The following is a 27,740-nucleotide window of genomic DNA, read 5'->3' on the forward strand; positions in this document are numbered from 1 at the left end:
GAGCACAACGCTAAGGTAGCATGTCTTTAAAAACAAACAAAATTAACGGGTTCACTATTAACGTTACCTTCAAATTTTCTCATCAACCTCATATCAATACCGTTGAAAACACCTCTATTCTACAAAAAATATATTTCAATGAGAAAATGGCTGTGACACAAAGCTAATTAAACAATAGGTGTCTAAAACTACCACCAACGCAAGATATGCTAACATAACCCCGAGCTAACATAACATTTGCAGTTTACTTTAATTGAAACGAATGTTATGTTAGCTTAAGAAAAGTATTCGCTCTAACTAAAATGACAGCTCAGATGTGTTTGAAGGAGAAACAGGTAAAGCTACAAAACATAAGTAAACATTAGGACTGAACCACCAGGACCATAAGCCCACGTAGCACAAACAGAGTCAAATGTCTTTCAGCTAAAGTTAGCTTAGGAGACTTCCAAAAACTGCTCCTTTTCAAAAGATTAGGTAACAAAACAAAAAGATTATTAGTCATTATTGCTATTACTTATTGGTTTGGTCTCAAAAGTGTTAAGATGTGTTTGAAATGATCAAGGTCACAAAAAGTGATTAGAATTTTCTATCATAAGGTAGATGACTGTAGCTGCATTATCATTGTTTGCAGAAAGGCATTAAAAGACAACAGGTGTTTAAATCCAGGTGAGTGTTTGTCATCACCACCTTCACCTGACCATGGCAGGGTCCGCGTTCTTCGTGCTCTGAACAGGAAAAGATGCTGGCTTCAGTGAGGTGAGGTAAGTGATGCTCTTCACTGAGAAACATGTTGAACATGGGTCATCTGGAGGCGTAGTGCAACATGAATTTATGGTGAGATTCTTTTATATGGATTTCTTGTTTGTTTAATCCTGCAAAATATTTGATGCAAAGAACCTTATTTATTTTTAAACAAGCAACATTTACCACAAAATTGTATCAGAGAACATGCAATAAAATACCTCAAAATGTGTAGTATAGTAGCACAAAATGTTTAGTGAAGCACGTCAGAGCAGGGATTATAGAACACGTGGTAACGTATCACAAAGCACACGTTAAAATCCTGTGGTAAATGCCCGAAAACAATGTCTCCGTAACCACATGAACACAGCAGCAGCGCCACAAGTACAGTACCTGTGGTACAGAAACAGTAACTGATGCAGTAACAGTTAGTATTTTGTATGAATCTGCATGACAAATGTCCTCAGGGGTTAATAGAGTATGTGTAGCTTGCAGAACATTTACATTTTACATCTTGTAAATTTTTTCTTGTGTCTGACGAAATATTGTTTTGACAAGTTATGTTTAAAACTACACTGCACAAATAACATTATTGTATATAAGACATAAAATAATAAATAATTTTATAAAGATATAAAAGGACTATCCAATATAAAAAACTAATCAAAACATTGTGATAGATATGTCAACTTAAAATTAAAGTTTTATTTAGCATGATATGCTGTACAAGAGATTGAGCCCGAAATTAGGAGAAACATTCACATTAATGAAATATCTAAACAGATAAATCTGACACAAAAGTAAAGATAATTATTTTAGACAGAATGTAGGGTGGCTCATTTTAAAAAATGAATATAAAATTGTTAACATCTCTGTAGTGGAGCAGCCTACAGGGATCAGATAGTGATGTTTTTTTATATACTATATTTTCAATCAAGTTTTTTATATAGAAATTTATTCCATTTAACTTTTTCGGGTAGTTTTGAAAAAAAAATCACTTTATTGTAAGTTTTTACATTTTACTAGAATTTTATTCTATAAATTAATTTCTTTTTGTTTTCATTTTATTGATTCTGACTAAAATGTTTTTCAGTTTATGTCACAGTTTACTCACATATTTGCAGACTCATGTATGAAATGTATGTGAAATATATCAATCAAATAAAGTTACTGTTACTTTTTATTTATATATAATTGAGATATAATTATATAGTCTTTACATCATTTTGATTTTGTAGAAATATTTGCCCAGTTTAATTAAACATGACAATCACATCTTCATCATCTTTGTCCCATTCTCTGCAGGCTTCTGCTTGTTTCACACCATGATCTGAATCTGATCCTGTATTTGACGTTAGCTCAAACATCTGCTGTTTCAATAAACATAATACCTGTACATTCATTACAATCAGAATGAAACCTGATTGATTTGTTTAGTGAGGATAGCACACAGAGAAATCTACAAAGCAGCCAATAATCTTCAGTAAAATGTTGAATAGTTTCACACTGAGCTGATGTTCATGTCAAATATCATTAAGTGATTTTTGTGTAACGGACGTGGGGGAAGCAGTATGGGAGCTGCTCAGTTGGTCTGTGGCTCCACCTGCTGTGGATACATAGTAAATATTCTAATTGTCTTATTAATGCTGTGACTGCTCAGATCGGTTTCATTCCAGGAGAAGCACAAAAATATTTGTGCAAATTCACATAAAATTATAATTTCAAATTTTATTGCATTGCTTTAATTTCTCAAACTTTAGGTCTGCATCTGCCATTATAAAAAGTCATTTATTTCTACATGATGTTTTTTGGTGCATAATACTTTTGTTTTTGAGTCACATCCTTGTTTATTTATTTTCTCTACATTTACATATGTATAGCATTTTAGTAGTGTTGGACCTAAGTGGGTGACTTTTTGTCCACTGTCATGAGGCACCACTTTTCTTAAAATGCTAATGTTTTTGTAAAGACAGTCTTGTTCATTTTAGTAACCAGATGTAATGAAAGGATGGGAAATTGTTTAATTTTTTAATTTGGTCAGTATAATGTTATTTATTGTATTTTTTATCAATTCTGATGTTTTTAAGTTAAACTTTTGTTCTACGTCTTAGCAAGAAGTGATGATGGACAGGTAATAAAAATGTTTTTTTCTACAGTGGTTAAAGCACCATCTGGTGGTTGTAAATGACAACCTGAGAAATTCACACAGGTCTGAAGTGATTTATTTAGGAGCTTAAAGGAAACAGATGCTTTACACTCAGCTTTAAACTTTCCCTAATATAACAGAACAGGCCCCTGATGTGTGGGAATAAAATGATCATATTCTGTTTGGTGACTGAACTATTCTGAACTGTTCAGTTCTCCAACGTTTTATTGTTTTTAACCTTTTTTGAATTATTTTATTAGATTTTATTTCATTTAAATACTACAGCTTTGGCCTGATTATTCTAAATATGTCAAAAATATTTTCCACACCACCGGTGGTAACGCTCCATTTCTTTCTTTTGGGGTAATTAAAAACAAACAAAAAGGAGAAAGACATTTAGCTGCACTGTATTATCATATTTACTTAAGCTTCAAAAATTGAGGATAATCAAGTGGGGGTAACCTCATCATTACAGAAGTACTGTCAAAGAAATATTAAGAAATAATAAGGTATCAGTATTCAGAGACAAGGGTGGTTAGGCAGATATAGAGATGGGAATAATGTGCAGCAGGTTAGTGTGAATAAAGATAAGGATGCAAATGTATTGACAGGTGCCAGGAGTGTGATGGGAAGATGGAAGGAGAACTTTGAAGAGTGGATGAATGAGGAAAATGAAAGGGAACGAAGAGAAGAAGAGGTGACTGGTGTGGAGCAGGAAGTAGCAAAGATTAGTAAGAGTGAAGTGAGGAGGATGTTGAAGATGATGAAGAGTGGAAAGGCAGTTGGTCCTGATGACATACGTGTGGAGGTATGGAAGTGTCTAGGAGAGGTGGCAGTAGAGTTTCTGACTAGTTTGTTTAACAAGATCTTGGAGAGTGAGAGGATGCTGAGGAATGGAGAAGTGTACTGGTGGAGATTTTTAAGAACAAGGGAGATGTGCAGAGCTGTGGCAACTACAGAGGAATAAAGCTGATGAGTCACACAATGAAGTTGTGGGAAAGAGTAGTGGAAGCTCGGCTAAGGACAGAGGTGAACATTTATGAGCAGCAATATGGTTTCATGCCTAGAAAGAGAACAACAGATGCAGTATTTGCTTTGAAGATGCTGATGGAGAAGTACAGAGAAGGTCATAGGGAGTTGTATTGTGTCTTCGTAGATTTAGAAAAAGCGTATGACAGGGTGCCGAGAGAGGAGCTGTGGTATTGTATGAGGACGTCTGGAGTGGCAGAGAAGTATGTTAGAGTGGTGCAGGACATGTATGAGAGCTGTGGTGAGGTGTGGTGCTGTGTGATAAAAGGGTGTCAGCGGGAATGAAAGGAAAGTTGTTTAAGATGGTGGTGAGACCGGTGTTGTTCGGCTTGAGACAGTGGCACTGAAGAAAAGACAGGAGGCAGAGCTGGAGGTAGCAGAGCTTAAGATGTTGAGGTTCTCTTTGGGAGTGACGAGGATGGACTGGATCAGGAATGAGGACATCAGAGGGACAGCTCATGTTAGATGTTTTTGAGATAAAGAGGCCAGATTGAGGTGGTTTGGACATGTTCAGAGGAGAAACTGTGAATATATCGGTAGAAGGATGCTGAGGTTGGAGCTGCCAGGCAGGAGGTCTAGAGGAAGACCAAAGAGGACATTTATGGATGTAGTAAGAGAGGACATGAAGTTAGTTGGTGTGAGAGAAGAGGATAGAGACGACAGGGTTAGATGGAGGCACATGATTCGCTGTAAGGGAACAGCCGAAATAAGAGGAAGAAGAGTATTCACAGACGAGCTACTAGCTTGTAGCTACTAGCTTCTGTTAGCATTAAATTTGGTAGAATATGCTAAACCAGTTAAAGTTGTTATAAGTTCTGATTCTACCAAGTCAAAGTCAAGTTAGAATCACTAGCTTAGGATATGTCCAGCCCATATAGGGGCTGGAGAGAATAAATTAACAGACAGCTTTTGAAAAAGATGCAACTGAGAAAAACAATGTAGACAAGGAAATGTATTATAGTACAGGGGCAGATAAGAGTATAATGGAATGAGGAAGAAAGCACAGGAAGAGTGGAACAGAGCGAGAGAGCAAATGTAGACATTTACTACAGCATCCAGAGGCAAACAGGAGAAATGAGAAATTGCAACAGATTTTCTTTGGACTGATATTTGGTCACACAGATTTGAAGAAAACACATTTTAGGAAACATCCAACGCTGGGATAAACAGAAAAGAGTAGAACGTGAATGTATGCAGTGTCCTCAGTGTCAGTGATAGACTAGTGTTTAAAAGGAGCCGCCAGGCTCAGGGGGATAGGGTCATGGTCTGGATTTCACCCAGTAGGTGGCGGTGATGCACATGAGTTGTTTTCAAACCGCAAAATAAAAATAGAAGAAGAAGAGAGGGAGCCGTGAAGACGAATAAGCATCTAGTCAGTTAGCTTTCACTCCACTTTCTTCAGTTATCTTTTTTCAAAAGAACCTTTTAGCCCGTTAATTGTTTAATTACGGTGTTATCAAGCGACCGTGTGCTTTGTCTTTCATCGTTCAGGTTAACTAAGGTAAGGTCGTTGCTGAAAATATGTTCCTGTTAGCTGACTGTTAGCTCGCCAAGCTGCGGTTGTTAGCCCAAAGCTAATACAATTTGTTACTATTTTAACAGCAAACAAAACTGGAAACCGTTTGCTGTTTTTTGTGTCTCCAATAATTATCACAAAATAGTTCTTCTTATTCCTGCTTACAGCTTTTTTACTTTGCTGGTTGTGTAACAGTTTACGCTTTTACAGCGAATGACGTTAGCAACAGTAACGTCACATTTATTTTCAATAGTGCGTTTTATACTTAGAATTTTCTGGAGATTTATATAAAAGTACCTTTCTAATGATCCCTACGTTCACTCCGTTGTGTATGCATTGTCTTATTAAAAAATGATAGAAACCAATAAACGCTATATAATCTCATTGATCATTGATTATTGTTAATGAAGATATAGTCCATGTTGGGCTTACACCAACAGGAAGTGACTATACTCTCTCTGTTTTGTTTTTTGTGTTTGCATTTTATCTGCAGTTGTCAGCAATAAACTGTGCATTGTACCCACGTGATGTTACTGTACCTATAGGTACTATTTTGAGGTATTAAAGTATTTGTAATCTTTACAGCAGTGTCTGCTGTACCGGCTGTTCTCTCCCAGAAAGAATCACCATGGTCTTACCTGGCATGATGCTGAACTCATCGGATCAAATAATAAACAGACTTAGTTCGGATAAACTGATCCCTTCATCTTAAATGGGCTTTGTTTCACACGAACTATCAAAGTCAAAGTGGTGGTATTGGGCCAAAATTTATCTTAAACAGAGGATGATGCTGACTCATAGTTTTAGTAATTTCATAGTTTAGTAATGATGAAAAAAATGGTTCCAACTTCTGAAATGTGAAAGTTTGTTGTGTGTATGTGTCCTAATGTCACAGTAATTAGAGCCCAACCAATACTGATTAACTTTTGGCTGTTGTTTTTTTTCATGATCCTGTAGATCAATCTGTATTAATTTTCTATACACAACTTAGAACTTATTTTTCATGGGATTCCTGTAAATTTATTATTAACTACTTCAACCAAGAATTGTACAGAAAAGGATGACTAATGCCATTTAAAATAAACTTCAACAGTTCCGTTTTGGCATTAGTCGTTGTTTTTTTTTTTAACCTTTTGGCATTCTATTTCTATACTGCTGCAATTGCAGTTCTTCTCGTTGAACTGTTTAGCAGTAAAATATCTGCTATGGTAACAAACCTGGGTAGCATTTTTGGCTCGGGTTTTGTGTTTTCAGGACATAACTGAAGCTGAAACTGTTCATTCTTCTTTACAACATCTCGCAGATGATCGTCCCAGTATCGCCCTGCACAGATGCACCCTGGTTTTCAAGGACCCAAACAAATCGTGTTCCTTGGCATTGACACTTTAATGTTTCCAGTTGAATTATGTTCTCTCAAAACAAACCATCCTTTATTTTCCTGTTTCTCTGCAAGTCACTATTCACAACTCCTGTCTTCCCTGACACCTTCTGTCTGCAGGAAACGCCCTGGGCGTTTCTTCACAGCTCCCTTCCATCATGTCTCACAACTACCCATACAGACGACCCCCATCTGATACCGACCTCAGATCTGAAGCTGGACCTTACCGCTCCACAGGCCGCCGTCATGCCTCACCAGATCGCGACTTTTACAGGCCGCCTCAGGAGTCCTTCTCCTCGTCCTATCCGTCCTCTTCATCTTCTAGGAGCTTGACATCAGCTCAGTGCTCTCAGGATGGTGCGCTCAGCATCCTGAGCAGCTGTGGTCTGGAGCCTAGTGACCTGGCCCTGCTGGCTGAGTTGCCTGAAGACGTTCTTACCGTAGAGTCCCTGCCTCACGTCCTTGCACAGATCAAAGGAAAGAGAGGGACCATCAGATCTTTCCCTTCCAACTGCCTGTCTGCTGCCGCCTCTTCCTCTTCTTCCTCCTACCATCGACCCCCTGTAAGCTCCTCCACCAGTGACCGGGATCATCTCAGCAGCCAGCTGGTCCAGTACCCGATAGACCAGGTTACACATGGTCCTCTTCTGTCTGAGCAGGATTGCTGGGGAAATCCCAGGATCAGCCACTCTGTCGGAGCACACCCAACACCATCATCAACAAGATATGTTGTGGACTTCAATCACAGACCAGGACCCCCTGAGTATGGTAAGATAGTCAGAGCCACCGGTCCTGTTTCTTCTCAGGAACTGCCCTCTTTCAGTTCAGCAGGACAAGGAAGCAGAACTTATCCTGCCCACTTCTCTGAGCCCAGATCAGCTGATTACAGGACATCCCCTCCTCCTGATGAGTACCATCCTAAACCTCGAGGGGGGCACCGGGAGTCTCAGACCTCTTCCGTCAGGAGCAGCAGCCGGGAAGCTGCAGCTGCCTCAATGCCATCAGAGAAAAAAGCTCTGGATTTCCATGGGACATGTCCAACAGCGTTCCCGTACTCATGCTCACTCTGTGATATCACTGTGCTGTCAGAGAAGGTAAGTACACCTGTCCTCCACTCTGATTCTCTCTACAGAGTCTGATTGGGGTGTGGGGTGGGTTCTTCACTGGAGTTGTTAGGGCCTGTATTCGGCTTTTGCAGAGAGATGATACAACGTTGGAATGGAAGCTGTTGCGGTGTAAGGGAGAAACAGAGCACACAGATGGTAACAGATCGATTGTTGTTTCTGTGTTTCAGGTTTGGATTAAACACATCAATGGCACTCAGCATGCAGAGGGACAGCTCACCTTGCTGCAGCAGTGAGTTTTCCAACACTTTCCATTTTAACCAGAGGTTGTAATTGAGTTAATCCAGTCTGGTGGGGTCCTGCTTTGTAGTGGGATACACAAATTCAACTCTGTCTTGAGTTATAGGTGATATACCAGTGTTTTCAAAATATCAAACCATTAAAGATTTAGAAACAAGTTCTTAAGATTTTAGACTCCACCAATTAGGCAGATTGTTTGGAAATGGAAAACCTTCAACTCACGAGAGGCATTTCAGTTTTAGACATTATGTGAACAATGTGTTGCCTACTTACATTTGCCAGACACAAATGGTGATTAAGATGGTAAATGGCCCCTTTTTATAAAGCGCTTTTATCCAAAGCTCTTTAAAATGTTGCTTCATGATTGGTTCAGCCTGCAAAACAGGTCCTGGAGGAGGACTTGCCATTGTATACCGTGATTGTTTCTCCTGTAGCCAATTGAGTCAGGACTTCTTCAGCTCATTTGAACACCAAATGTCTTTTTAATGTGTTTTATTCCACAGACCTCCTGGTCCTGCACTTGTGTTTTTAGATGAGTTTTTATCCATGTTTTTTCACTGAATTAACAGTTAGTGATTTTAACGTCCACCTTGATGACACTTCCTATAACACGGTATTAGAATTAATATCTTTGACTGAGTCCTTTAACTTCAAACAGCCGGTCCCTGGTCGCTCACACAAAGGGCCAGAGCTCAGTTGGTAAGGCAGTTGTCCACGGACCACAGGGTCAGTGGTTCAATCCCCGGTCCCGGCTAAATGTCTGGGCAAGACACTGAACCCCTAATAGCCCATTCCCCTCCCCAGCTGTGCAGTGCCAGGCCAAGCCCGGTAGTAAATTGGGAGGGTTGCGTCAGGAAGGGCATCCGGCATAAAAAAAATTGCCAAATCAACATGCGGACAATGATCTGCTGTGGTGACCCTGATCTCATGGGATGAGCCGAAAGGTCTGCACCATCTAAAGTGATCACTCAGCAACATAGTATAAATCAAGCTGCTGTTAAGTTTTGTTCTTTATTTGATCCCAGTTCCTTTAATGAGTGTACTGATGCTGAGTCATTAGTTCAGTCATTTAATAATTATTGTGTGTCTGTTTTAAATAATGTGGCACCATCTAAACATGGTCTTATTTTTCCTGAAAAACAGGAACAGGAACGCTAAATGAAAGCGTTCTTAGTTTAAGGAAAAATTGGCGTTAAATACTTGTGGAACTTGTGGAAAACCTCTAAACTTGAAGTACAAAGATCACATCTGAAGGAGCTGATCACATCTCCTAATGTCATGATTAAACAGGCCAGATCAGATTATTTCACCAATCTTATATCTGCGAATAAGAGAAATCATAAAGTCCTGTTTGATATCGTTACAAATATTGTCTCAACCTCAGCTCCACAAGTGTCAGTATACTCATCAGGTAACAGATTTTTACATTTCTTTGTTAGTTAAGTGCAGGACATCAGGAATAGTATTTGTCCTACCTCGCACACCTATACTAGACGTTCTACTCTCCACACTTTGTCCTGCTTTTCTTCTGTCAGGGTACAGAACATTAAGGTTTTATTAATAAAAATTAAACCTCCTTCTATGTTATTGATTCACTTGGTTTTGTCTGGTAGATATGGAAAATGTGTCTCTTTCTACTGGGATGGTCCCCTGCTTTTGTTTAACAAGCTGTAGTGAACCCCATTGTTAAAAAGCCAAACATGGATCCTTCTAACCCTATAAAGTACAGCTCCATATCTAAATTGATTTTCATGTCCAAAATTTTAGAAAAGGTTGTAGCCCAACAACTTTTCTGCATCATCATAAAATCTTGGACAAGTTTCAGTCAGGTTCCCACAAAATGCACTCAACAGATACAGCCCTTCTTAAAATGTCAAGTGACATTTTAATGGCGGCGGACTCGGGTCAGTACACATTGTATGTTTGATTGGATCTAACCTCAGCGTTTGATACATTAGACGACAAAACTTTGATAAATTGTCTCAAAAATGTTAATGGTTTGTCTGGCTCTGTACTATAGTTGTTTTTTTCGTATCATACTGATAGAACTTTTTCTGTTGAGATTAACCTAGATCACGTCTGACTCAATGCCTCTGTCATGTGGGGATCAGTTTGAGGTCCCTTGCTGTTTTTATTGTATATGATACTTGCTCAGATTATTCAGGATTTTAAGCATGTGTCTTCTATATTCAGTTATATTGTTTTTTCTGAGACACTGAGTTTCAGTTGTTGTCTAGCTTGTTGGAATGTTTGTCTTGTATTAAGGAATGGTTGGGCAGTAACTACCTTCAACTAAAACACTGAAACTTTGATCATTGCCCCACATAAGAAAATATGCCAGATCAGGCAACACCCTTTGTTCTTTGGGATCCTCTGTTCATTGCCTTGAGATTGTTCAAAACTCAGCAGCGAAGCTTTTCACAGGAACCAGTAGAAAATCCCACATCACACCGGTTTTATACTCTCTTCACTGGTTATCAATCAGACATCGAATGGATTTTAAAATTCTGGTGTTCACCTATAGAGCTCCTGTCTTTGCGTTTGGCTGATTCTGCTGATTCTTTTAAAAGGCAACTGAAGACACTCTTCTTCAGATGAACTTTTAGCTAACTTTTGCATCTTTGTTGTAGTTGTGTTTTAATTTAGATTTGAATGGTTATGGCCTGTATTATTCTTACTTTTTTAACATTTTATAAAGCTGTGAAAGGTGCTATATAAATACATTTTGCTCACTTATTTACCCATTTACGCACACTTGCACACTGATAGCAGTGGCTGCCATGTAAGTTGTTCACCTGACCCACCAGGAGCAACTTAGGGTCAAGTGTCTTGGACAATAACACTTCGACACATAGCCAGGAGGGACCAGGAATTGAACCACTGACCCTGTGGTTTGTGGACAACTGCCTTACCAACTGACCAAAAGTCGCCCCATTTGATCAGTTTTAACAAGTTGTAATGCCTTTGTGTCATTTTTTGTGTTCTTTTTTTATCTAGGTGTTTAAATGAGGTTGCAGAATGTCTCCTAGTAGAGAGAATGATGAGTTGATGGCTGCCACTTTGTTAGTGGAAAAAAAATTAGTGAAGTCATCTGTAGTGAGAGAATGGATGGGGGAGATGGAGAAATCATTTTAGGTTCCTGGTATCTGGGATTGCTGACATTGTCAGCGTAGCATGCAGTTTCAGCCCTGGTAGTGCTAAGTAAGAAGGTGCTAATTGGTTTATATCTTTAAGTGAGGAATCTTAGTGTAGGTCCAGATCTTACTGTTACTAGCACAACTAGTTGTAGCTGGTGATGATGTCAAATAAAAATCAAAAAGGAAAATGTTATTATAAAGACCATAAAGTGGGTGCCATACTTACATTGGCTTTCTTTCTGTACCCTAACTTGTGTCTGTTCTCCAGGTTTTCTAACTGGGACTGTCGCTTGGAATCACTCAGCAGGTGAGTTTGATAAATAAACATACATCATCATCTTGCTGCAGTATTTTCTCATTTTGGAATTTGAACTTTCCCTTCCATAAAGGATCTGAATAATTCCTTTATCTGTGATTATGTGTTTTTTGTAAATCCTTGATCATGTCTGATTAAAATCGTTATTATTTAAGGGCCAACAACCATTCAGAGAACCGGAAGGATGAAGAAAAAACATCCCATTCGTCACAGACAGCCAATCAGAACCATAGTAAATACACCTTATCGATGTTTATTAGTGCTGTTCACAACATTATGATCCTTATTCCTAGATTAACTTTTTTTCTGTTTTTTTTTTTTTTTAAATAGAGCCACAACCAAATATAAAGCCAGAGAAGAAGGTGAAGACAGTGTCAAATTATTCAGAAATTATGCTTAAGGTGGCTTTGGATGCTTCTCTAATAAAAATGTTTTTCCCCTCAGGCTTCAGAAAAAAGTAAAGTGGTGTGTGTGAGGTTTCCACCTCAGTCTGTGGATGAGGCTTATCTGCGGAAACTGACTGAGCCATTTGGAAAGATTGTCAAGATCCTTATGTTTCCATCTTTAGTGAGTCGACAATGCTTCGAGAATTTAACGATTTTCAACAACATAAATTCTGTGCAGTATTGTTTCCTTTCTCTATGAGCTTTAAATCATTATTTGATGTAAAAGAAATTCAGTCCTTGGTTTAGAAGATGATGGCTACTATGTTCAATTTTCTGAAAAACCAGAAACTGGAGAGACAATTAAAATATTTCTTTGCAAGAAAACTCCATGCAGTATGTATCCAGTTAATGATCAAGTTTGTGAACCCTGCAGGCGTTTGTGGAGCTGGGTTCCATCGACCAGGCAAAGGATTTGGTGAAGTTTCACATTAACTATCCTCCAACTGTGAATGGAGAAAAGATTGAGTTCAGGATCTCCAACACCTTCAACTTTCTCCAGGTGAATTAATCATGCTGTTGTAAAATACAACCCCAATTCCAAAGATGTAGGGAGGATGTTTAAAATGTAAATAAAAACAGAATGCAATAATTTGGAAATCTTATCAAACCATATTTTATTTATACCCTAATCTTTTTTTGAATTTGATGGCAGCAACACATCTTAAGAGTTGTAAGAGGGTGATGTTTCCCGTTGTGTATCATTCCCTCTTCTTTTAACAACGGTCTGTAAATGTCTGGGAAGTAAGGAGACCAGTTAATGGAGATTAGGAGAGGAATATTGTCCCATTCTTGTCTGATGCAGGATTCTAGCTGCTCAACAGTCCTGGGCCTTCGGTCCCAGACTTTTCATTTTATGATGCTCCAAATGTTTTCTACTGGTGAAAGGTCTGGACTGCAGGAAGGACAGTTCAGCACCAGCACTCTTCTCCTATGAAGTCATGCTGTTGTGATGGATGCAGTATGTGGTTTTAGCATCGTCTTGCTGAAATATGCAAGGCCTTCACTGAAAGAGCCATTCTCTGGAGCATATGTTGCTCTAAAAACTCTATGTACTTTCCAGCATTGATGTTGCCTTTCCAGATGTGTGAGTTGCCCACACCATAGGCACTAAAACATCCCATATCATCAGAGATGCAGGCTTTTGAACTGTCCACTGATAGCATGCTGGATGGTCCCTCTCCTCTTTAGTCCACAGGACATGCCGTCCATAGTTTCCAAAAAGAATTTAAAGTTTTCTTTGTTGACTTCAAAGTCTTCATAACTTTATATTGAGGAACATTTTTCTGAAATTGTTCCACAATTTTTCTTGATGCAGTTTGTTGCAATTTATATAACATGTTGGGTGTTAGCTACTCATCACTGGTCTGCATTAGATAAGTTTTTTTGTTAAACTTATTTAGCCTAAACACTTGAAATAGTTACATTACAAAAACTGTAATGATTATAATGACGCTTCCGACATTATTTAGACTTTATCCTTTCAGTCCCCTGTTAATAAGTCCATATTATGTGCGTGACACAGCGTGCAGCACGCTGCTCTGTCCTGAATTGCGCCTCCTTGTATGCGCTGACCCCACACTGACAAATAAGTGGGGAGTCTCTCGTGTGGATGCTTCTCACTCGTGGGGTTTTCCACTGTGTACATGTGTGATACGCAACTTTGGATAATGTCAAGGCTGATTTCTACATGAATGAGTCTTAAGATTAAACGACTGACTTAGTTTTACCTTGGTGTAACTAATAAACTGACCAATCAACAGCTAAGTTGTAAAGATTGTAAAAATCTGCCTTAAATGTAAAATCTACATGAGCTAAAAATAGCCCTGACTTTAGAGAGAGGGTGCAATGTAAAAAAAATGAAGGGTATGGAAATCAGCAGAGGTTAGACAAAGTCATCTCAATTAAGTCTTGACTACCGGAGGTCCCATGTCATGTCCCGTATTAACACAAATAAGTCCCAAGTGCAAAAAAAGATGCCATGGATGACGATGATGATGATGTCGTCATCGTCAGAGTGGCAGTGGGAGGGACTGTTTGGGAGCTTGAGAGCAGAAAGTCCACCAGTGCTTGCTGAATGTTCACATTCATACTGCTCTCATTTTGGTGTGATTATAGCAATTAGCCACTAAGCTTTCTATGTTAACACATATTGGGGCGACTGTGGTGCAGGAAGGTAGAGCGGTTGTCCACCAATCTCTGGTTCAATCCCCAGCTCCTCCGGTGAGCTGTTCAATCCCCAGCTCCTCTGGTCACATGTTGAAGTGTCCTTGAGCAAGACACTGAACCCCAACTTAGTTGCTCCCGGTGAGTGTGTGTGTGTGTGTGTGAATGGCTGAATAAGAAGCAGTGTAAAGCGCTTTGAGTTCCAATAGGTAGAAAAGCGCTATATAAGTGCAGAACATTTACATATTGATGGTCGATGGAACGCTGCAAAGAGAAATTTTTTCAGATCCATTAATCTCACCCTATGGTTTCTTCAAGTGCTAATTAAATGGTGGGAAAATGTCAGCATTCCTACCGATGTCCCATCCCCCACATTTTTTATGTTTACATGCTCCAATGTCATATATGAGAGGTTTGCAATATTGAACCATATTTACATATTGAAATTTAATATCAATTTGCAGGTCATTTTTGATTTTGCCTAAACAATTTGGTCAGTACCATAAAAGTAGTGAAGTTTGATAACCAGCCCTTATTTTGGCTTGATAGACAACTCTAAGAAGACTTGTGGTGGTTCCACACTTCTACAATTCTTAGTCCTGGGAACAAATTTTAACAAATGATTTATGAGATAAATAAAAAAGGTTTTAAAAGGGCAAATACTTGTTTAAATATTCCCGCTCTTGAAAACATAATGCAGGAAATAGATGCTAAGGTAACTTGAGTACTATGTGTCTGTCTGCAGAGTTCTCAGGTGGTGAGCTTCACTCCAGTTCCAAAAGGAGAGGATGGCAAGTCAGATCTGATCAGCATTGTCAAACGCTTTGGCCCACTGCTCTACACTCTGTTCCTGCCCTCTATGGTGAGATACATGTCCTACTGAGACACTTTAGTCTGACCAGCTCACACACAGTGATACAGGACATAGTTATTTCTGACTTATGATCTTTTCAGTCCAACCACACGGCAGCATTGAGTGGACATTCAAGGTTCACAGATAGGTGAACTGAAAGTTTAGATTTTTAAAAAATGTTTAGCCTGAGTTGTGCTTACCTTTTAGGCTTCAGCCAATGGTGTGCATTTGTAATCAGCCCCACTGAGTCAGTACTTTGTAAAACCACCTTTAGCTTGGGAGGGGAATAGAGTAAATTTAGTCATATGGTTAGATAATTAGCAAACAATCAACCAAGATGGGCTTATTGAATAGGTCACAAAGAGGACAAGAGATCATAGGCTGGGTCGTGTTTGGAGGAATGTTTGAGATCACAGCAGGCACTTTGTTTTTACAAGGCCCAAAGCAATGTAGTAGATAGTGAGTCCTGGGGTCACAAGATCTACAAGAAGGTGCAATGAAAAGGGTTTTATTGCTTCTCAACTGACATCTTCAGATAACCTAGATAGGGACAAGAGTGATGACTGTTAACTGCATGCACCTGGTTTTTATAGTCATGTTTTGTGAGGGTGGTTCCTTTCTCAGGTTTGAGTATAAATAGAAGGGGTTTGAGAGATACAAGTCAGAAACAACACTGAGATGGTTCATCACGCTGATTTCTGTCTACAATTCTTCCAAGAGGAAAAATTTCTATCACAAGCTGCAATTACAGCTGCAAGTCTTTTGGGGTTTATCTCTACCCGCTTTTTACATCTAGAGAGTGAGTTTTTTTGCCCATTCTTCTTTGCAAAATAGCTCCAGCTCAGTCTGATTGGATGGAGAGCATCTGTGAACAACAATAATAAAGTTTTGCCAGATTCTCCATTGGATTTAGGTCTGGACTTTGACTGGGTCGTTCTAACACGTGAATACGCTTTGATCTAAACCATTTCATTTTATGTCTCGATGTCGAGCTTTATGGTTGTTTTGCTGCTGGAAGGTGAACCTCCTCCCTGGTCTCACATTTTTTGCAGACTCTAAATGTTTTTTCTAAGATTGTCCTGTATTTGGCTCCATCCATTCCCATCAACTCGAACCATCTTCCCTGTCCTTGCTGAAGAAAAGCATACCCACAACATGATGCTGCCACCACCATGTTACATGGTGGGGATGGTGTGTTCATGGTGACCTGCAGTGTAAGGTTTCAACCACACATAATGTTTTGCATTTAAGCCAAAAAGTTCAATTTTGGTCTCATTTGACCAGAGCACCTTCTTCCACATTTGCTTCTTACGGCTTTCTTTCAACAATGGCTTTCTTCTTGCCACTCTTCAATAAAGGCCAGATTTGTGGAGTGCACAACTGCACCTGAGCTGTCGATCTTTGAAGCCCCTCCAGAGTTACCATAGGCCTCTTGGCTGCTTCTCTGATTAACTCTCTACTTGCCCAACCTGTCAGTTTAGGTGGATGGCCTGACCCGTCTAGTGTGTTCCATGGACTTCATGATGCTGTTTGTTCACTAACAAACCTCTGAGGGCTTCACAGAACAGCTGTATTTATACTGAGTTTAAATTACACACAGGTGGACTATAGTTACTAATTAGGTGACTTCTAAAGACAGTTGGTTCTTCTGGATTTTAGTTAGAGATATCAGAGTAAATGGGTCTGAATACAAAACAAGGGGTATGAATACTTATGCAAGGGACTGTACAGCAGAACCCTTGTTTTACTACTGTAATGTAAAAATGCAATAATTTGGTTTACATTAATTCGGACAACACAAAATATTGGAAGAATATTTTATATCAAAGAGGAGTCTCCCAACATGGATTCAGAAAACATTAGTGGAATTAAGAGTTAAGCAGAACTGATTTCAGTTTAAAATGGAGGGAATGTTAGAGAAAACACTTTGTGTTCAAAACCTTACATCTATTTTCTGTTGCTTACATGGAGCCAGGCTATAGTGGCAGCTGGTGCATCAGGGCAGACTAGACATCCAACTCTGAGCATTGCTTTCCAATCCTCCTAGAGAATTCTCTGGTCATAGGAGAAACTCTCTTCATTTTGTTCTGGATCTACTTCATGACCTCCTACCATTTGGACATGCTTTGAAAATGTTCAGCTGAAGACACCCAGGGGGACCCTAGTGCTTAAACAACTTTAACTGGTTATGTTCAACATGAAGGAGCATTAACTCTACTTCAAGCTCCCTCCAGATTTTCAAACGTGGATCACAACACAACGGCAACCCAGCTGACCGTGTCCCACTTCATTTGACCTTCACTGTTAATGAGACTCTGAAAGAATCAAACTCACGTGGGGAGTCAATTACATTCCAACTTAATAGGAGCAATCAAGAGTTTAAAGGTCTAAAACTTGGGGGTGCTGACATTCATCTAAACAGCTTTACAATTACCTGCAAACTGCTTAAATGTTGAAAGAAACAATTTTTTGAGGATTTAACATTGAGGATAATTACATATGGAAATAAAAAAACTTGTATTTTCATTTGTTTTGTTTATTTGTTAAATGTGTTGTTTATTTTTCAGGCATTTGTAGAGATGAAAAATGGTTCTGATGCTCAGAAGCTCATCGATCATTATTCTTCTAACACGCTGAGGATCAAGGACGACTATATCAAAGTTGCCTTCTCAGGAGAGCACAAGACCCTCATGTGAGTGCAAGAGACCTGAGGAGGCCTGGGGGTCTCAGGTCGTTATAGTCAATGGATTATTAATCAACTGTATTGTGTCTCCTGCAGGCGGGTTCCTTCAGCAAAGAGATATGAAGAGGAAACATTTTCCACCAAGAGATCGAGGAGTTTAAGCAGAGAGAAAGACAACTCAAAAAGGAGGAAAAGAAGCAGCAGCAAAGACCAAGAGGGGCGGAACAAGAAGTCCAGCAGAGAGAGGAGGTCTAGAGATGAGTCCAACAAGCATAGGAAGACTAGGTCCAGATCTAAAGACAAAATCAGAGAAAAGTCTAGCAGAGGAACCAGAAGTAGGTCCAAATCCAGACCAACAGAAAAGTCCAGCAAAGAAAGCAAGAACAGGAGATCCAGATCAAGAGAAAAGTCTAGCAGAGAAAAAAGGACCAACACCAGACCCAGTTCCAGAGATAAATCTAGCAGCAGGTCCTCCAGGCTAACCAGCTCCAGACAAAAGGCGCTCGAAGAAACAACAGCAGGTATGAAAAGATGAGCAAATAGGCAATAGAAGGGAGATAAAATATTGGTAGCTGTGCTTACTTTGGATTCATGTTGATGCACTAAATGTATTGTATGCTCATAGAAAAGGGTTAGAAATCCATGTGAAAGTCAGTGGTTTTCTCTGATATACCATTCTGTCATATTAAAAAGTTAACAATGAGGCTGCAAATAATGATATGAATGAATAATTCATCATGAGTTGCATTATCAGCGTGATTTAAGTTTCATTGTTGAGCAACACATATACTGTAGGTTTGTCAAATGTCAAATCTTTTTATATTGACAATTGTCTGATTTCTTTTTTTTTTCCTGATAGTTTTTTTGTTTTTCTATTGTGTTTGAGTCTGTATAACTGTTATAACTTTTCACCAGTCAAGAGTAGAACTTATTTGGACAATTAAGGGTATTGGCAACAAATGGAAACTGGATTTCTAAAATTAGTTTCCAGTATGATGTTTTGATGTCCTAATGTTTCTGTCCACAGAAACTAAATCCAGGACTAAAGGTGAACAGACTCCCCTTGCTGCAGAGAAACCGCAGACTGATGAGAAAGCAGCGTGAGTAACTCTTTTTAAAGAAATCCTATTACTGCCGTTAAGTTGAGCCTTCATCAAGAAGCTTTGCTTATTTACACTAAACTGACCAGAGTCTGTGCTAATGCTGTAATGTGATGTATAACATCAATTTGGAAATATGAAGCTGCCAACTTATAAAGGGCACATTATACTGGCCCTTGAAGAGTAACTCAGGTGAACAACGCTTTTACTTTATCGTTACATGCAAATAGGCGTCTACGGTGCAGGAAGGTAGAGCGGTTGTCCACCAATCTCACAGTTGTTGGTTCAATCGCCACCTCCTCCAGTCTCATGTCGAAGTGTCCTTGAGCAAGACACTGAACCCCAACTTAGTTGATCCCGGTGAGTGTTGGCCAGCTGCATAGCAGCTCCCCCATCAGTGTGTGTGTGTGATTGTGAGTGTGAATGGGTGAATAAAAAGCGGTGTAAAGCACTTTGAGTGCCAATAGGTACAAAAGCGCTATATAAGTGCAGAATATTTACCGTGCGAGCAAAAAGACAATAACCAACCGTCAAACATAAGCGCGAGTATCTGCTCTGCCACCAGTAATCATTCGTTTGTGTTACTCAAAGATAAATGGGATGAGAGAGGAGTACGTGAAGCCATTTAAGTGCACATGGAGGATCCTTCTCTCAACAGAGGAGGAGGCGTCAGGCACAATCCTTCTCCCATTTATGGGAGTATAAGTATTACATAATATCAACTGAAGCCCTTACATTACTGCTCGTATAGCCACCATCTGTGTGTCCTTAACCTCCTTCAATTGCACAGAATTTGAGCCTTTGTTAAAATAGATCATTACACTATTTCATGCACTTGAGATGGAGCTTTCAAAAGTATGTCATTCACATCCTGTTTTAGACATTACTGCCTCATCCCCATTAACGTGTCTCCTGTGTGAATGTTAAATTGGCTTCATTATTTAACAAATGTCAGAACCTTCATTCTTTTAGCTGGGCTTCCCGTTTCTGGTAATGTAACAGGAAATTAATTTAATATTGTCCTGACCATACCTGTTTCTGTACCTTTTGAAGCGCATATCTGTTATGTAATGAAAACGTAGAACATTCCATCTACCATGTCTTCACCTTCTTGTTACACCATTTGCCACTAACACACTCAATTATGAACTAGAAATACATTTTGTATTAACTGGTTTGCTTCTTTGGGGAGTGTTATCTGAACTGAATTATGCTCTTATCACAAATAGAGCTATAATAAATGATAAAAATAATAAAATACACTGCGTCACCATTTAGTTGTTTAAAGAATATTTGCCAACAGACTGTTAGAAACGGGCACAAACAATCTCTTAAAGTGGTTCATAATATCCTATTACACCTGATTCTTTTTTTTTTTTCTTTTTCTTTTCCTTTCTTTCTCAGTCCGCTGTTCATTCCTGTGGAGGTTTCAGCTCAGTTTGTTTTTGTTTCATGTTTTACACAGAGACTTGTTCAACATAACTTATCTGCTGCAGGTTGTCTGCAGGGGAGAGTGACATCGAGGGAATGGAGGTGATTGGAGAGGACGGAGAGAACTTGGAGGAAGAAGACGTGGAAATTGAGGAGAATGAAGTCAAGGAAAATAACAGTCAGGCAGAGAGACCTGAAGAAGGTAGAATGTGTCCTTTGTTTTCATTTGCAAAAGTTACATTTTCAACCATATATTTCTAAGAAATAGTTTTGACTTCTGTGTTTAGATAAGAAGATGAAGGATAGAAATGAGGCAGAGAAGGACCGTGATTGTGAGATGAAGGTGGACAATTCAGAAACCCGGAGAGAAACCAAAGAGGCTACAGAGACTCAGCTGGAGGATGACAAGGTAGAGACAGACTTTAAACTCAGTTACTCAGTTGGCCTAAGCCCAGTTTTCTGATATCGTCTGTCTGTACATGTTAAACAACTGCAGCATTTCTTCTGCAGCAACCTCAGAAACCACTAACAATGTTTGAGACACATCTGACAGTGACCAATAATAATAATAATTACAATATCATACCAGTTAAAAAAAAATGAGGTCTGCAAATATGCAGCACAGGTCAATTTAAAAAAAGTTTCTCATTATGTAACTTGACAATTTGTATCTAGATTTGACACTCACTAGTTCAAGTTACTAGAACAAAGTCATAACAAGTGTGTTTACTGTAAATGTTTAGCACAGGGCATTTGATGAGCTGCTGTCAGGTCAATAATTTCTTTTAAATTCACTCCTGATTTTGATCTCCACCAGGAACCGGATTTCCCAGTTGATCTGGAGAATTGCATCACTCTGGATGAACTACAAGACCAGTCTGATGGTGGAGGTACACTGACAGGGTGCTGGAAAGTCACTGACAATGTGTAGATCTTTGATATTTTTTATGTAAAACTGGACATAAGCAGAATATTTGAGGACTTTAAAAAGCTGTGCTATGTAAACAAATGCAGAAAACTTTGATTTCTGACAAAACACCTAATCTATGTCACTGACCATGAGTTTTCTGTACTGAATCTCATGTTCAGATGACCTTTAAAACTATGGCTGACTGAAGCTTCCAGCAGAACATTGACTATCGGGGCTTGACAGGTCAGAGGTATGGGGAAAAAAAACGTTGCTGGAAATCCAGGAAGGATGAAAATGACAACAAAAAAGCAGACAGAACAGACTCTTGATGTGTAAATTAGGCTCTGAATGGTGAAACATTCAGTTTATTCCGTTTAATTAAATCCTTGTGGTTGATTTGTTGCAGGTGAACATGACAAAGATGAAGCCAAGGTGAGGAGGAAATGTTCTTATTACTTATTAACTGTTTAGATGTTGCTTATCAGACATGTTGTTTAATGTTTGTTTGTTTTTTCCAGGCTCCGTCTACTAGAGTTATATACTTCAAAGACCTGCCTATGTCTTTCTACACAGATGTTGAGTTTGTCAGACTGGTCAAATACTTTGGAAAGGCAGTGCGGTACCTACTAATCCGCAGAAGACAAGAGGTCAGAAAAAGTCTGTCACTGTTCAAAATGAAATGACTCGTCTCCTCTAAGAATATCTTCGACAGTTAGGAAGAATTGGCCAGTACAAACAGCATTTACAGCTACCAATAATCGTCTGATGCTGCATGTGACCATTTCTGCTCTTCGCAATAGTCAATGTGGTCATTATAGGCAGGCATGTGGCTGATCCGCAGACCCGGGGCTCAAGGATGATGTCATGTGCATGTAGGGTTTGTGACACGGTCACAAAAAGAGTAAAGTTGTTGATGTCTCTTCACCTTTGTGTTTTTCAGGGTTTCATCGAGATGTCGAGTTCTTTAGAGGCTCAAAAAGCTGCCAAAGAGCTGAGCTGTAAATTTATCACCTTCAAGGGCTCCAAAGTCAACGTCCGCATCTCTCACAGATATTACAGACTGAGCAACGGGTTAGAATCTTCACACTGTGTCCTAACCGTTCTGGCTATATTGGCAGGGTTCTATGCATTATTAATCCTGAATCCCTGTGTTTTTCCTGCAGGTGGGAGGTTCCGTTGAACTCTGACAAGGAGAAGAGGAGCCAGAGCCAAACTCAAAGTCAAAGCAGCAGCAGCAGAAGGAAGAGCGAAAGACTAAGCAAATCTAAAACCTCCGACAGAGACGAGATCTGTGAGAACACTGAAGGGAAGGAATCCTCAAAGAAGACTCCAGAGAAGGAGTCAGGATCCAAGACATCTACAGAAAAGAAGCCAGACAAGGACTCGCCACAAAAAAAGACTCAAGAAAAGGATCTTAAAAATTCTTCAAAGAAAGAATCTAATGGCAGAAAGTCTCCAGAGTCTGAATCCAAGAAGTCTGCATTGAGGGAGTCGTCGAACCTCAAGACCCAAGAAAAGGATGTCAGAAACACAGTGGAGAAAGAAATAAATGTCACAAAGTCTCCAGAGAAGGAGGCATCAAACAAAAAGGCCCCCAGAGGAAAACCAGTTAGGGAGGCTCCAAATAAAAAACCTTCCCAAGAGGATTCGGTAACGGCAGACAAAGAACCACTGGGTAAAAATCCTGAACAAATGAAGATAGAGAAAGAATGTGATGCCAGGAAGTCCCCAGACAAGGAATTAGAAAAGACCTGCAGATCACCAGATAAAGAGTCATTAGAAGATGAGCCATCATCTGGAAAGACTGAGAAAAACTCAGTTGCAAAAAGTACAAAGGGTCTGGAAAAGCAGCTGTTACCAGGAATGAGTCAAGACGATATAACCCTAAACACGACTGAGAATGATTTAGTCCCTGAAAAAACGTTAAAGACAGACTCTGACAGTGAATCATCTCAAGCAGAAAAAGAACATTTAGAGACGGGTGAAAAAGAAGGATCAGCTCAAGAGGGAAACCAGAAATCATCTGAAGGTCAGGGAGTTTGTTTGAAAGAGGAACCGTCAGAACCAGCAGTCACAAATCCAGATCTTCTAGAACAACCAATTAAACAGGTATGGCTGAAAAAGAAATCATAAAATAGCAGAGCTGTGGAAGAAAATGTGGCAAACATTTGTTGTGATCTGTTTGTAGGAAGCTTACAATAAACAGCAGCTACAGGACTCTGAGGAGGCAGAGCAAGGACCTGTACCTGCCTGGGACGCTGCCGGTCCTGAAAAACCTACCAAACCTGTTGGTGAGGAAATCCACACAATGTTAGTCATTGTTTATTTGATCCTCAGTCTTTATCGAAGGAAAAGAACACGTAGTCAAAGTTCTAATAAAATTAACATGAACCATTTGTCACCAGCAGCATGTCCAAAGACATTTACCTTGTTTAAGCCCTGTGCATATAAAGTTCATGCAGGAAAAACCCTAAAATCTTAAATTTTCAATTTCTCAAATCTCAATTTCTTTGACTTAGCAATGAAAATGGAACAAACGGACAAAATGTTGAAGTAAAGCCAAAATTATGACAGTTTAAGATTCAAACCACTTTATTGATCCCATAGTGTGTTGCCTCGTAACAGCTGCTCTCCATGGGACAAAAAGAAGACACACACACACACACACAATAGACAAGTACATGTACAAACTACTGATCAATAAGTGAGGAAAAAACCCAGCTAGCGGTGTGAACAGAAATTGTCAGAATTCTGGAATAAAATTAAATATTTTTTGAACCATGAGATTGAAGTTGTAGATGAGGCCAGATATCTGAGATAAAAAGTTAGTGTTTAGTTATTTTAGTTAAACTTTGTCTTGATTTAAAAAAAGAAGATTAACTTCAAAGGTAAAATGTTTGCTCCAAAATGATACAACATATTTGACTCGGCCAAATTTATTGAGAATGTTCAAAGACTGAGATCCAGCTGTGTTTCTGACTCAGTGGTGTATTCGCTGTGCCCACCCTTGTGTTTTGTCTCTACAGGAATGGAGTTTGTTCGTCCTGTCGTTGGTTATTTTTGTAACCTCTGTCAGCTGATCTATGCTGATGAAGATGAAGCAAAACTGCAGCACTGCAGTAGCCTGACGCATTACAGGAAATACCAGGTGAGGAGTTAAAAACAGCACATCCAGGGTTTTAAAGTGCTCTACATTTATACTTTCATAGTTGCCGCACATTAAGTATGTATATATCAAACCTGCGAGATGTGGGTTACGTTAAGAGACATTTCATAACTATAATTCCACTGTTAGCATTGACAAAAGTTTTGATTTTTCAGGAGAAGACGGGGAAAGATCCATGGTCTTCCTTAGGTGAATGAAGGTGTACCAAACGGAGTTCTTTTATCAGTATTTATTTATTTAACTCAAAGTCATGAGAAGTGTGTAGATTTTTAGATCTGACCTATGTTGGTTTAATTAAACTTATTTAAAACTTTCAGAAATGTAAGCAGCTTATTTCTGTTCAAATCTCCACATATTTCCAGTTGATGTGAAACACAAAGCTATTACTGTATATCTAATTTTGTTTTGTTTTATATTTGAATATTTCAGAAAAATCAAAGACCTCAGAGTTGAATAAATATATTTAAAAACAAACAAAATAAAAACGGTCCAACATTGAGTAAATCTTCAGTACATTAAGTTTGTTGCAGGCATAAAAAAAGACTTTCAGGAATGTTAGAGGAACCTCGTTCTGTCCAACATGTCGTTTTTGTTAAATCAATAGGGGGAAAATAAAATCATTATCAAATGGGTAAAACCACAAAACATTAAAGCCAAAATCTCTAAAAGTGCGACTTCACCAATTTTCAACTTGCTCTCTATGGCCTTAGTTTAGAGTGTAAATGTACATTGATGCTTTTAAATGTCTGACTTTCCTATATTACTATTTCTTTGCTTGTAGCTGAAATCACACGGAAGAGTTATCATTAGTAGTTCAGATGATGTGATCTGGAGGAGGTCTGGAAAAGCAGGTTGACCATGATTACAAACTCCATAGAATGAGCATCGAGATGACAGTCTGAGCCGAAGGTTCTTCCAAGTGGCTTTTTCAAAAGCTACAAGAAGAGAGATTTTAATTTAGGGAACTCTGAGGGGAATTTATTGCCATTTACATGTACTAAATCCAAAAAAGCAAGTTCAACATCAGTGAAGGCGTCTTTAAAAAGGTGTTGGTAGGAGACTCAGGTGCATTGGGACTGAGCTGGTAGAAAAGAGGACACAAACCAAGCAGCAATGAAGTCTTAATTTCAGTTAAGGTGCTGCATTGTAGCTCTGAAACAAAAGGCTTTCCAGGCTTCAAAGCCAGTTTCCCCTTTTTTACAGCAACGCAAACAAGGCATTTCATATTCTGTGTTGTGTTTAAAAAAACCTGAGTCTTTGAAGAAGCAGCTGATTAATGTCTGACGCAGAGAAAGCAAAGAAGACGCCACAGCAGTTTGTTCTTTCTTCACTTATTTCTGAAAATTAAATAAACTTTACTTTATCATAATCACATTTGGTGCCGAGTTTCCCTCCACCTACATAGTAGGTGATTGGAGATTGGAGGTGATCGCAGATTGTCGTGTCTGCCATGTATGTGTGAAATCAGGTTTCTGATTCAGTTCTCCAACTTCAGAAGAAATCTACCTGGGAAGACTCCTTACACCAGAAACCAGTCCTCCCCTTCAAACGACAGTAACCTGGTTACTGAAATCCATGTAAACTGTGTGTCCATTTTAAGGAGAAGCCATTCATTTTCAGCAGGTCAGTCCTTATTCTCCTACAAATATTTACTGACACCTAGTCAAACAATGATGTCTTGGTTTGTCATAGTGAGCCATGAGTCTTCAAAGCTTCCTCACACAAACATAAAGGTATCAGCAAAAAAGTGCCAGCACTGGATGTATCAAAGCTCTACTTTAGGTGACAATCCCGTCCAGTGATCAACAGAAGTCAAAATCCAAATGACACACAAGCCTAGAACAGCCGTTTCTACAGGTGGCACTAAAGTTCAGTTGCTCAGCCTGTCATGAACTTAGTGACATCAACATTTGCACGATAAAAGTTTCATTTGTTTAACCACCTCATGTGCAGAAATATTTAAAATAATCTAAGCAGAAAAGAGGAAGGAGGCTGGATGGTACTCACCATGGTGGAATGAACATCAAAGTCCCAAATAGGAGGAACAAGGGGGGCACAACTCCCAACAAGTCCTGGACTTTTCTCTTTAAGGACCCATGCTCCTCTGCCAAAAATCTCAAGACCATTTAACACATCCACAGCATCATTCTCTCGGTAGGGTAAATGACAATTTTTTTATATGCATTGAGCTTTCAAATGTATCGTGGATCTGTTATTTATTTTTCACATTGAAGATCTGAAATTAGGACAATTGGCCTGTAGATATGAACATTTTGGATTTGCAGAATACTAATTGGTGTGAGTCCTAACTGAATGTTGGCCATGCAGTGAATATTGCGATTCAGCCTCGAAAATGTGTACAGTTTCTGACAATAAAACTAACAGCAAGAACAAGTTATATCCTGCCAAGTCTCAAAAAGTCCAATAAGTTTAATTTTGCAAATGCAAACTCTCATACAGCTTTAATAAAAGAAAACAACTTAAATTTTAAAGATTAAAGCTGATGTGCTTATCCTGCTTGTTCAGGGTCACCAGAGCAGGTCATTAGTCTGCATGTTGATTTGGCAGTTTGTTTTTTAACACCGGATGCCCTTCCTGAGACAACCCTCCGCAATTTCTACTGGACTTGGTACCAGCGGTATGTAGAGTTTTGAAGAAAAGGGGGATGAAACCGTTTTTTATTTCTGAAATCTTAACTCCAAACTAAGGTTCTGGGCTGACAGGATGTAGAAAAAAAAAACAAATTATTGAAAGCGCTCTATTTAATTAAAGTGGTGCTGAAAAGGTAGACATCTATCTAGAATATGCATTTTAGAAATCAGCCCTAAAGTTAATTGATGCACATCAACAATTATCAGCATGAGTGCACTCGCTCTGTGGGAACAGCCATTGATCTATAACACAAAAGTTACAGTATCACAACACTGGTCAGACCATTATAAATAAACTGATTTGTTGTGAGGTGATGTAAAGGCTTCACACACACACAGACCACTGGAATCCAGCTCTGAGTTTCTAAAGAAGTGGACTGCAGTGCTGCTGTTTGATTACTGCGTCATAGCAGGGAATAGTTCAGCCAAGGAAGAAAGTCACACTTGTGACACGTCGGCTAATAACATAATTGACGTCCCGTCTCCTCAAAGACAGAGCACATTACTTCGTAGTCAAACTGAGTGAAATGTTTTCACATTTGATGTTTGTTGGCTTAATCAAACTCAAACTATTCATTTACACATACATTAAAGCTGCTACTTTACACTTTGAGATTTTTTAATATCAGCATTTTAAGTGTTCTGCATTTTGTACCTTTGAGTATCAAGGTGAAAAATCTCAATTTTTCAGAAAACTGCTTGAATAAAAC

The 27,740-nt window shown here is 39.0% G+C and overlaps 1 protein-coding gene across 3 annotated transcripts; it reads left to right on the forward strand.

The window, feature by feature from the left end:
• Positions 1-5,235: 5,235 nt before the first annotated feature.
• matr3l1.1 (matrin 3-like 1.1) lies at positions 5,236-25,053 on the forward strand. Of its 3 annotated transcripts, none has more exons than XM_067519631.1 (22): positions 5,236-5,417; positions 6,018-7,904; positions 8,105-8,166; positions 11,580-11,618; positions 11,783-11,859; positions 11,958-11,989; positions 12,072-12,194; positions 12,447-12,572; positions 14,982-15,098; positions 17,657-17,781; positions 17,869-18,293; positions 18,800-18,872; positions 20,369-20,505; positions 20,591-20,712; positions 21,121-21,193; positions 21,620-21,645; positions 21,732-21,860; positions 22,154-22,284; positions 22,377-23,322; positions 23,402-23,504; positions 24,240-24,361; positions 24,535-25,053. In XM_067519631.1, the coding sequence occupies exons 2-22, from the start codon at positions 6,969-6,971 to the stop codon at positions 24,574-24,576; spliced, it is 3,966 nt and encodes a 1,321-aa protein (XP_067375732.1). In that variant the 5' UTR covers positions 5,236-5,417; positions 6,018-6,968; the 3' UTR covers positions 24,577-25,053. The 3 variants fall into 3 exon arrangements, with proteins under 3 accessions (XP_067375732.1, XP_067375733.1, XP_067375734.1); XM_067519632.1 differs by having other exon boundaries at positions 6,931-7,904; XM_067519633.1 differs by lacking the exon at positions 24,535-25,053 and having other exon boundaries at positions 23,402-23,523.
• The last annotated feature ends 2,687 nt before the right edge of the window (positions 25,054-27,740 follow it).

Source organism: Channa argus, chromosome 10 (assembly GCF_033026475.1).
Source record: "Channa argus isolate prfri chromosome 10, Channa argus male v1.0, whole genome shotgun sequence".
Lineage (NCBI taxonomy): Eukaryota > Metazoa > Chordata > Actinopteri > Anabantiformes > Channidae > Channa > Channa argus.

Coding starts and splice junctions, on each gene's coding strand:
- matr3l1.1 (XM_067519631.1), top strand. CDS start 6,969: ATGTCTCACAACTACCCATACAGACGACCCCCATCTGATACCGACCTC. Junction 11,619..11,782: donor CGCTTGGAATCACTCAGCAG/GTGAGTTTGATA, acceptor TTATTATTTAAG/GGCCAACAACCATTCAGAGA. Junction 23,323..23,401: donor TAGAACAACCAATTAAACAG/GTATGGCTGAAA, acceptor ATCTGTTTGTAG/GAAGCTTACAATAAACAGCA.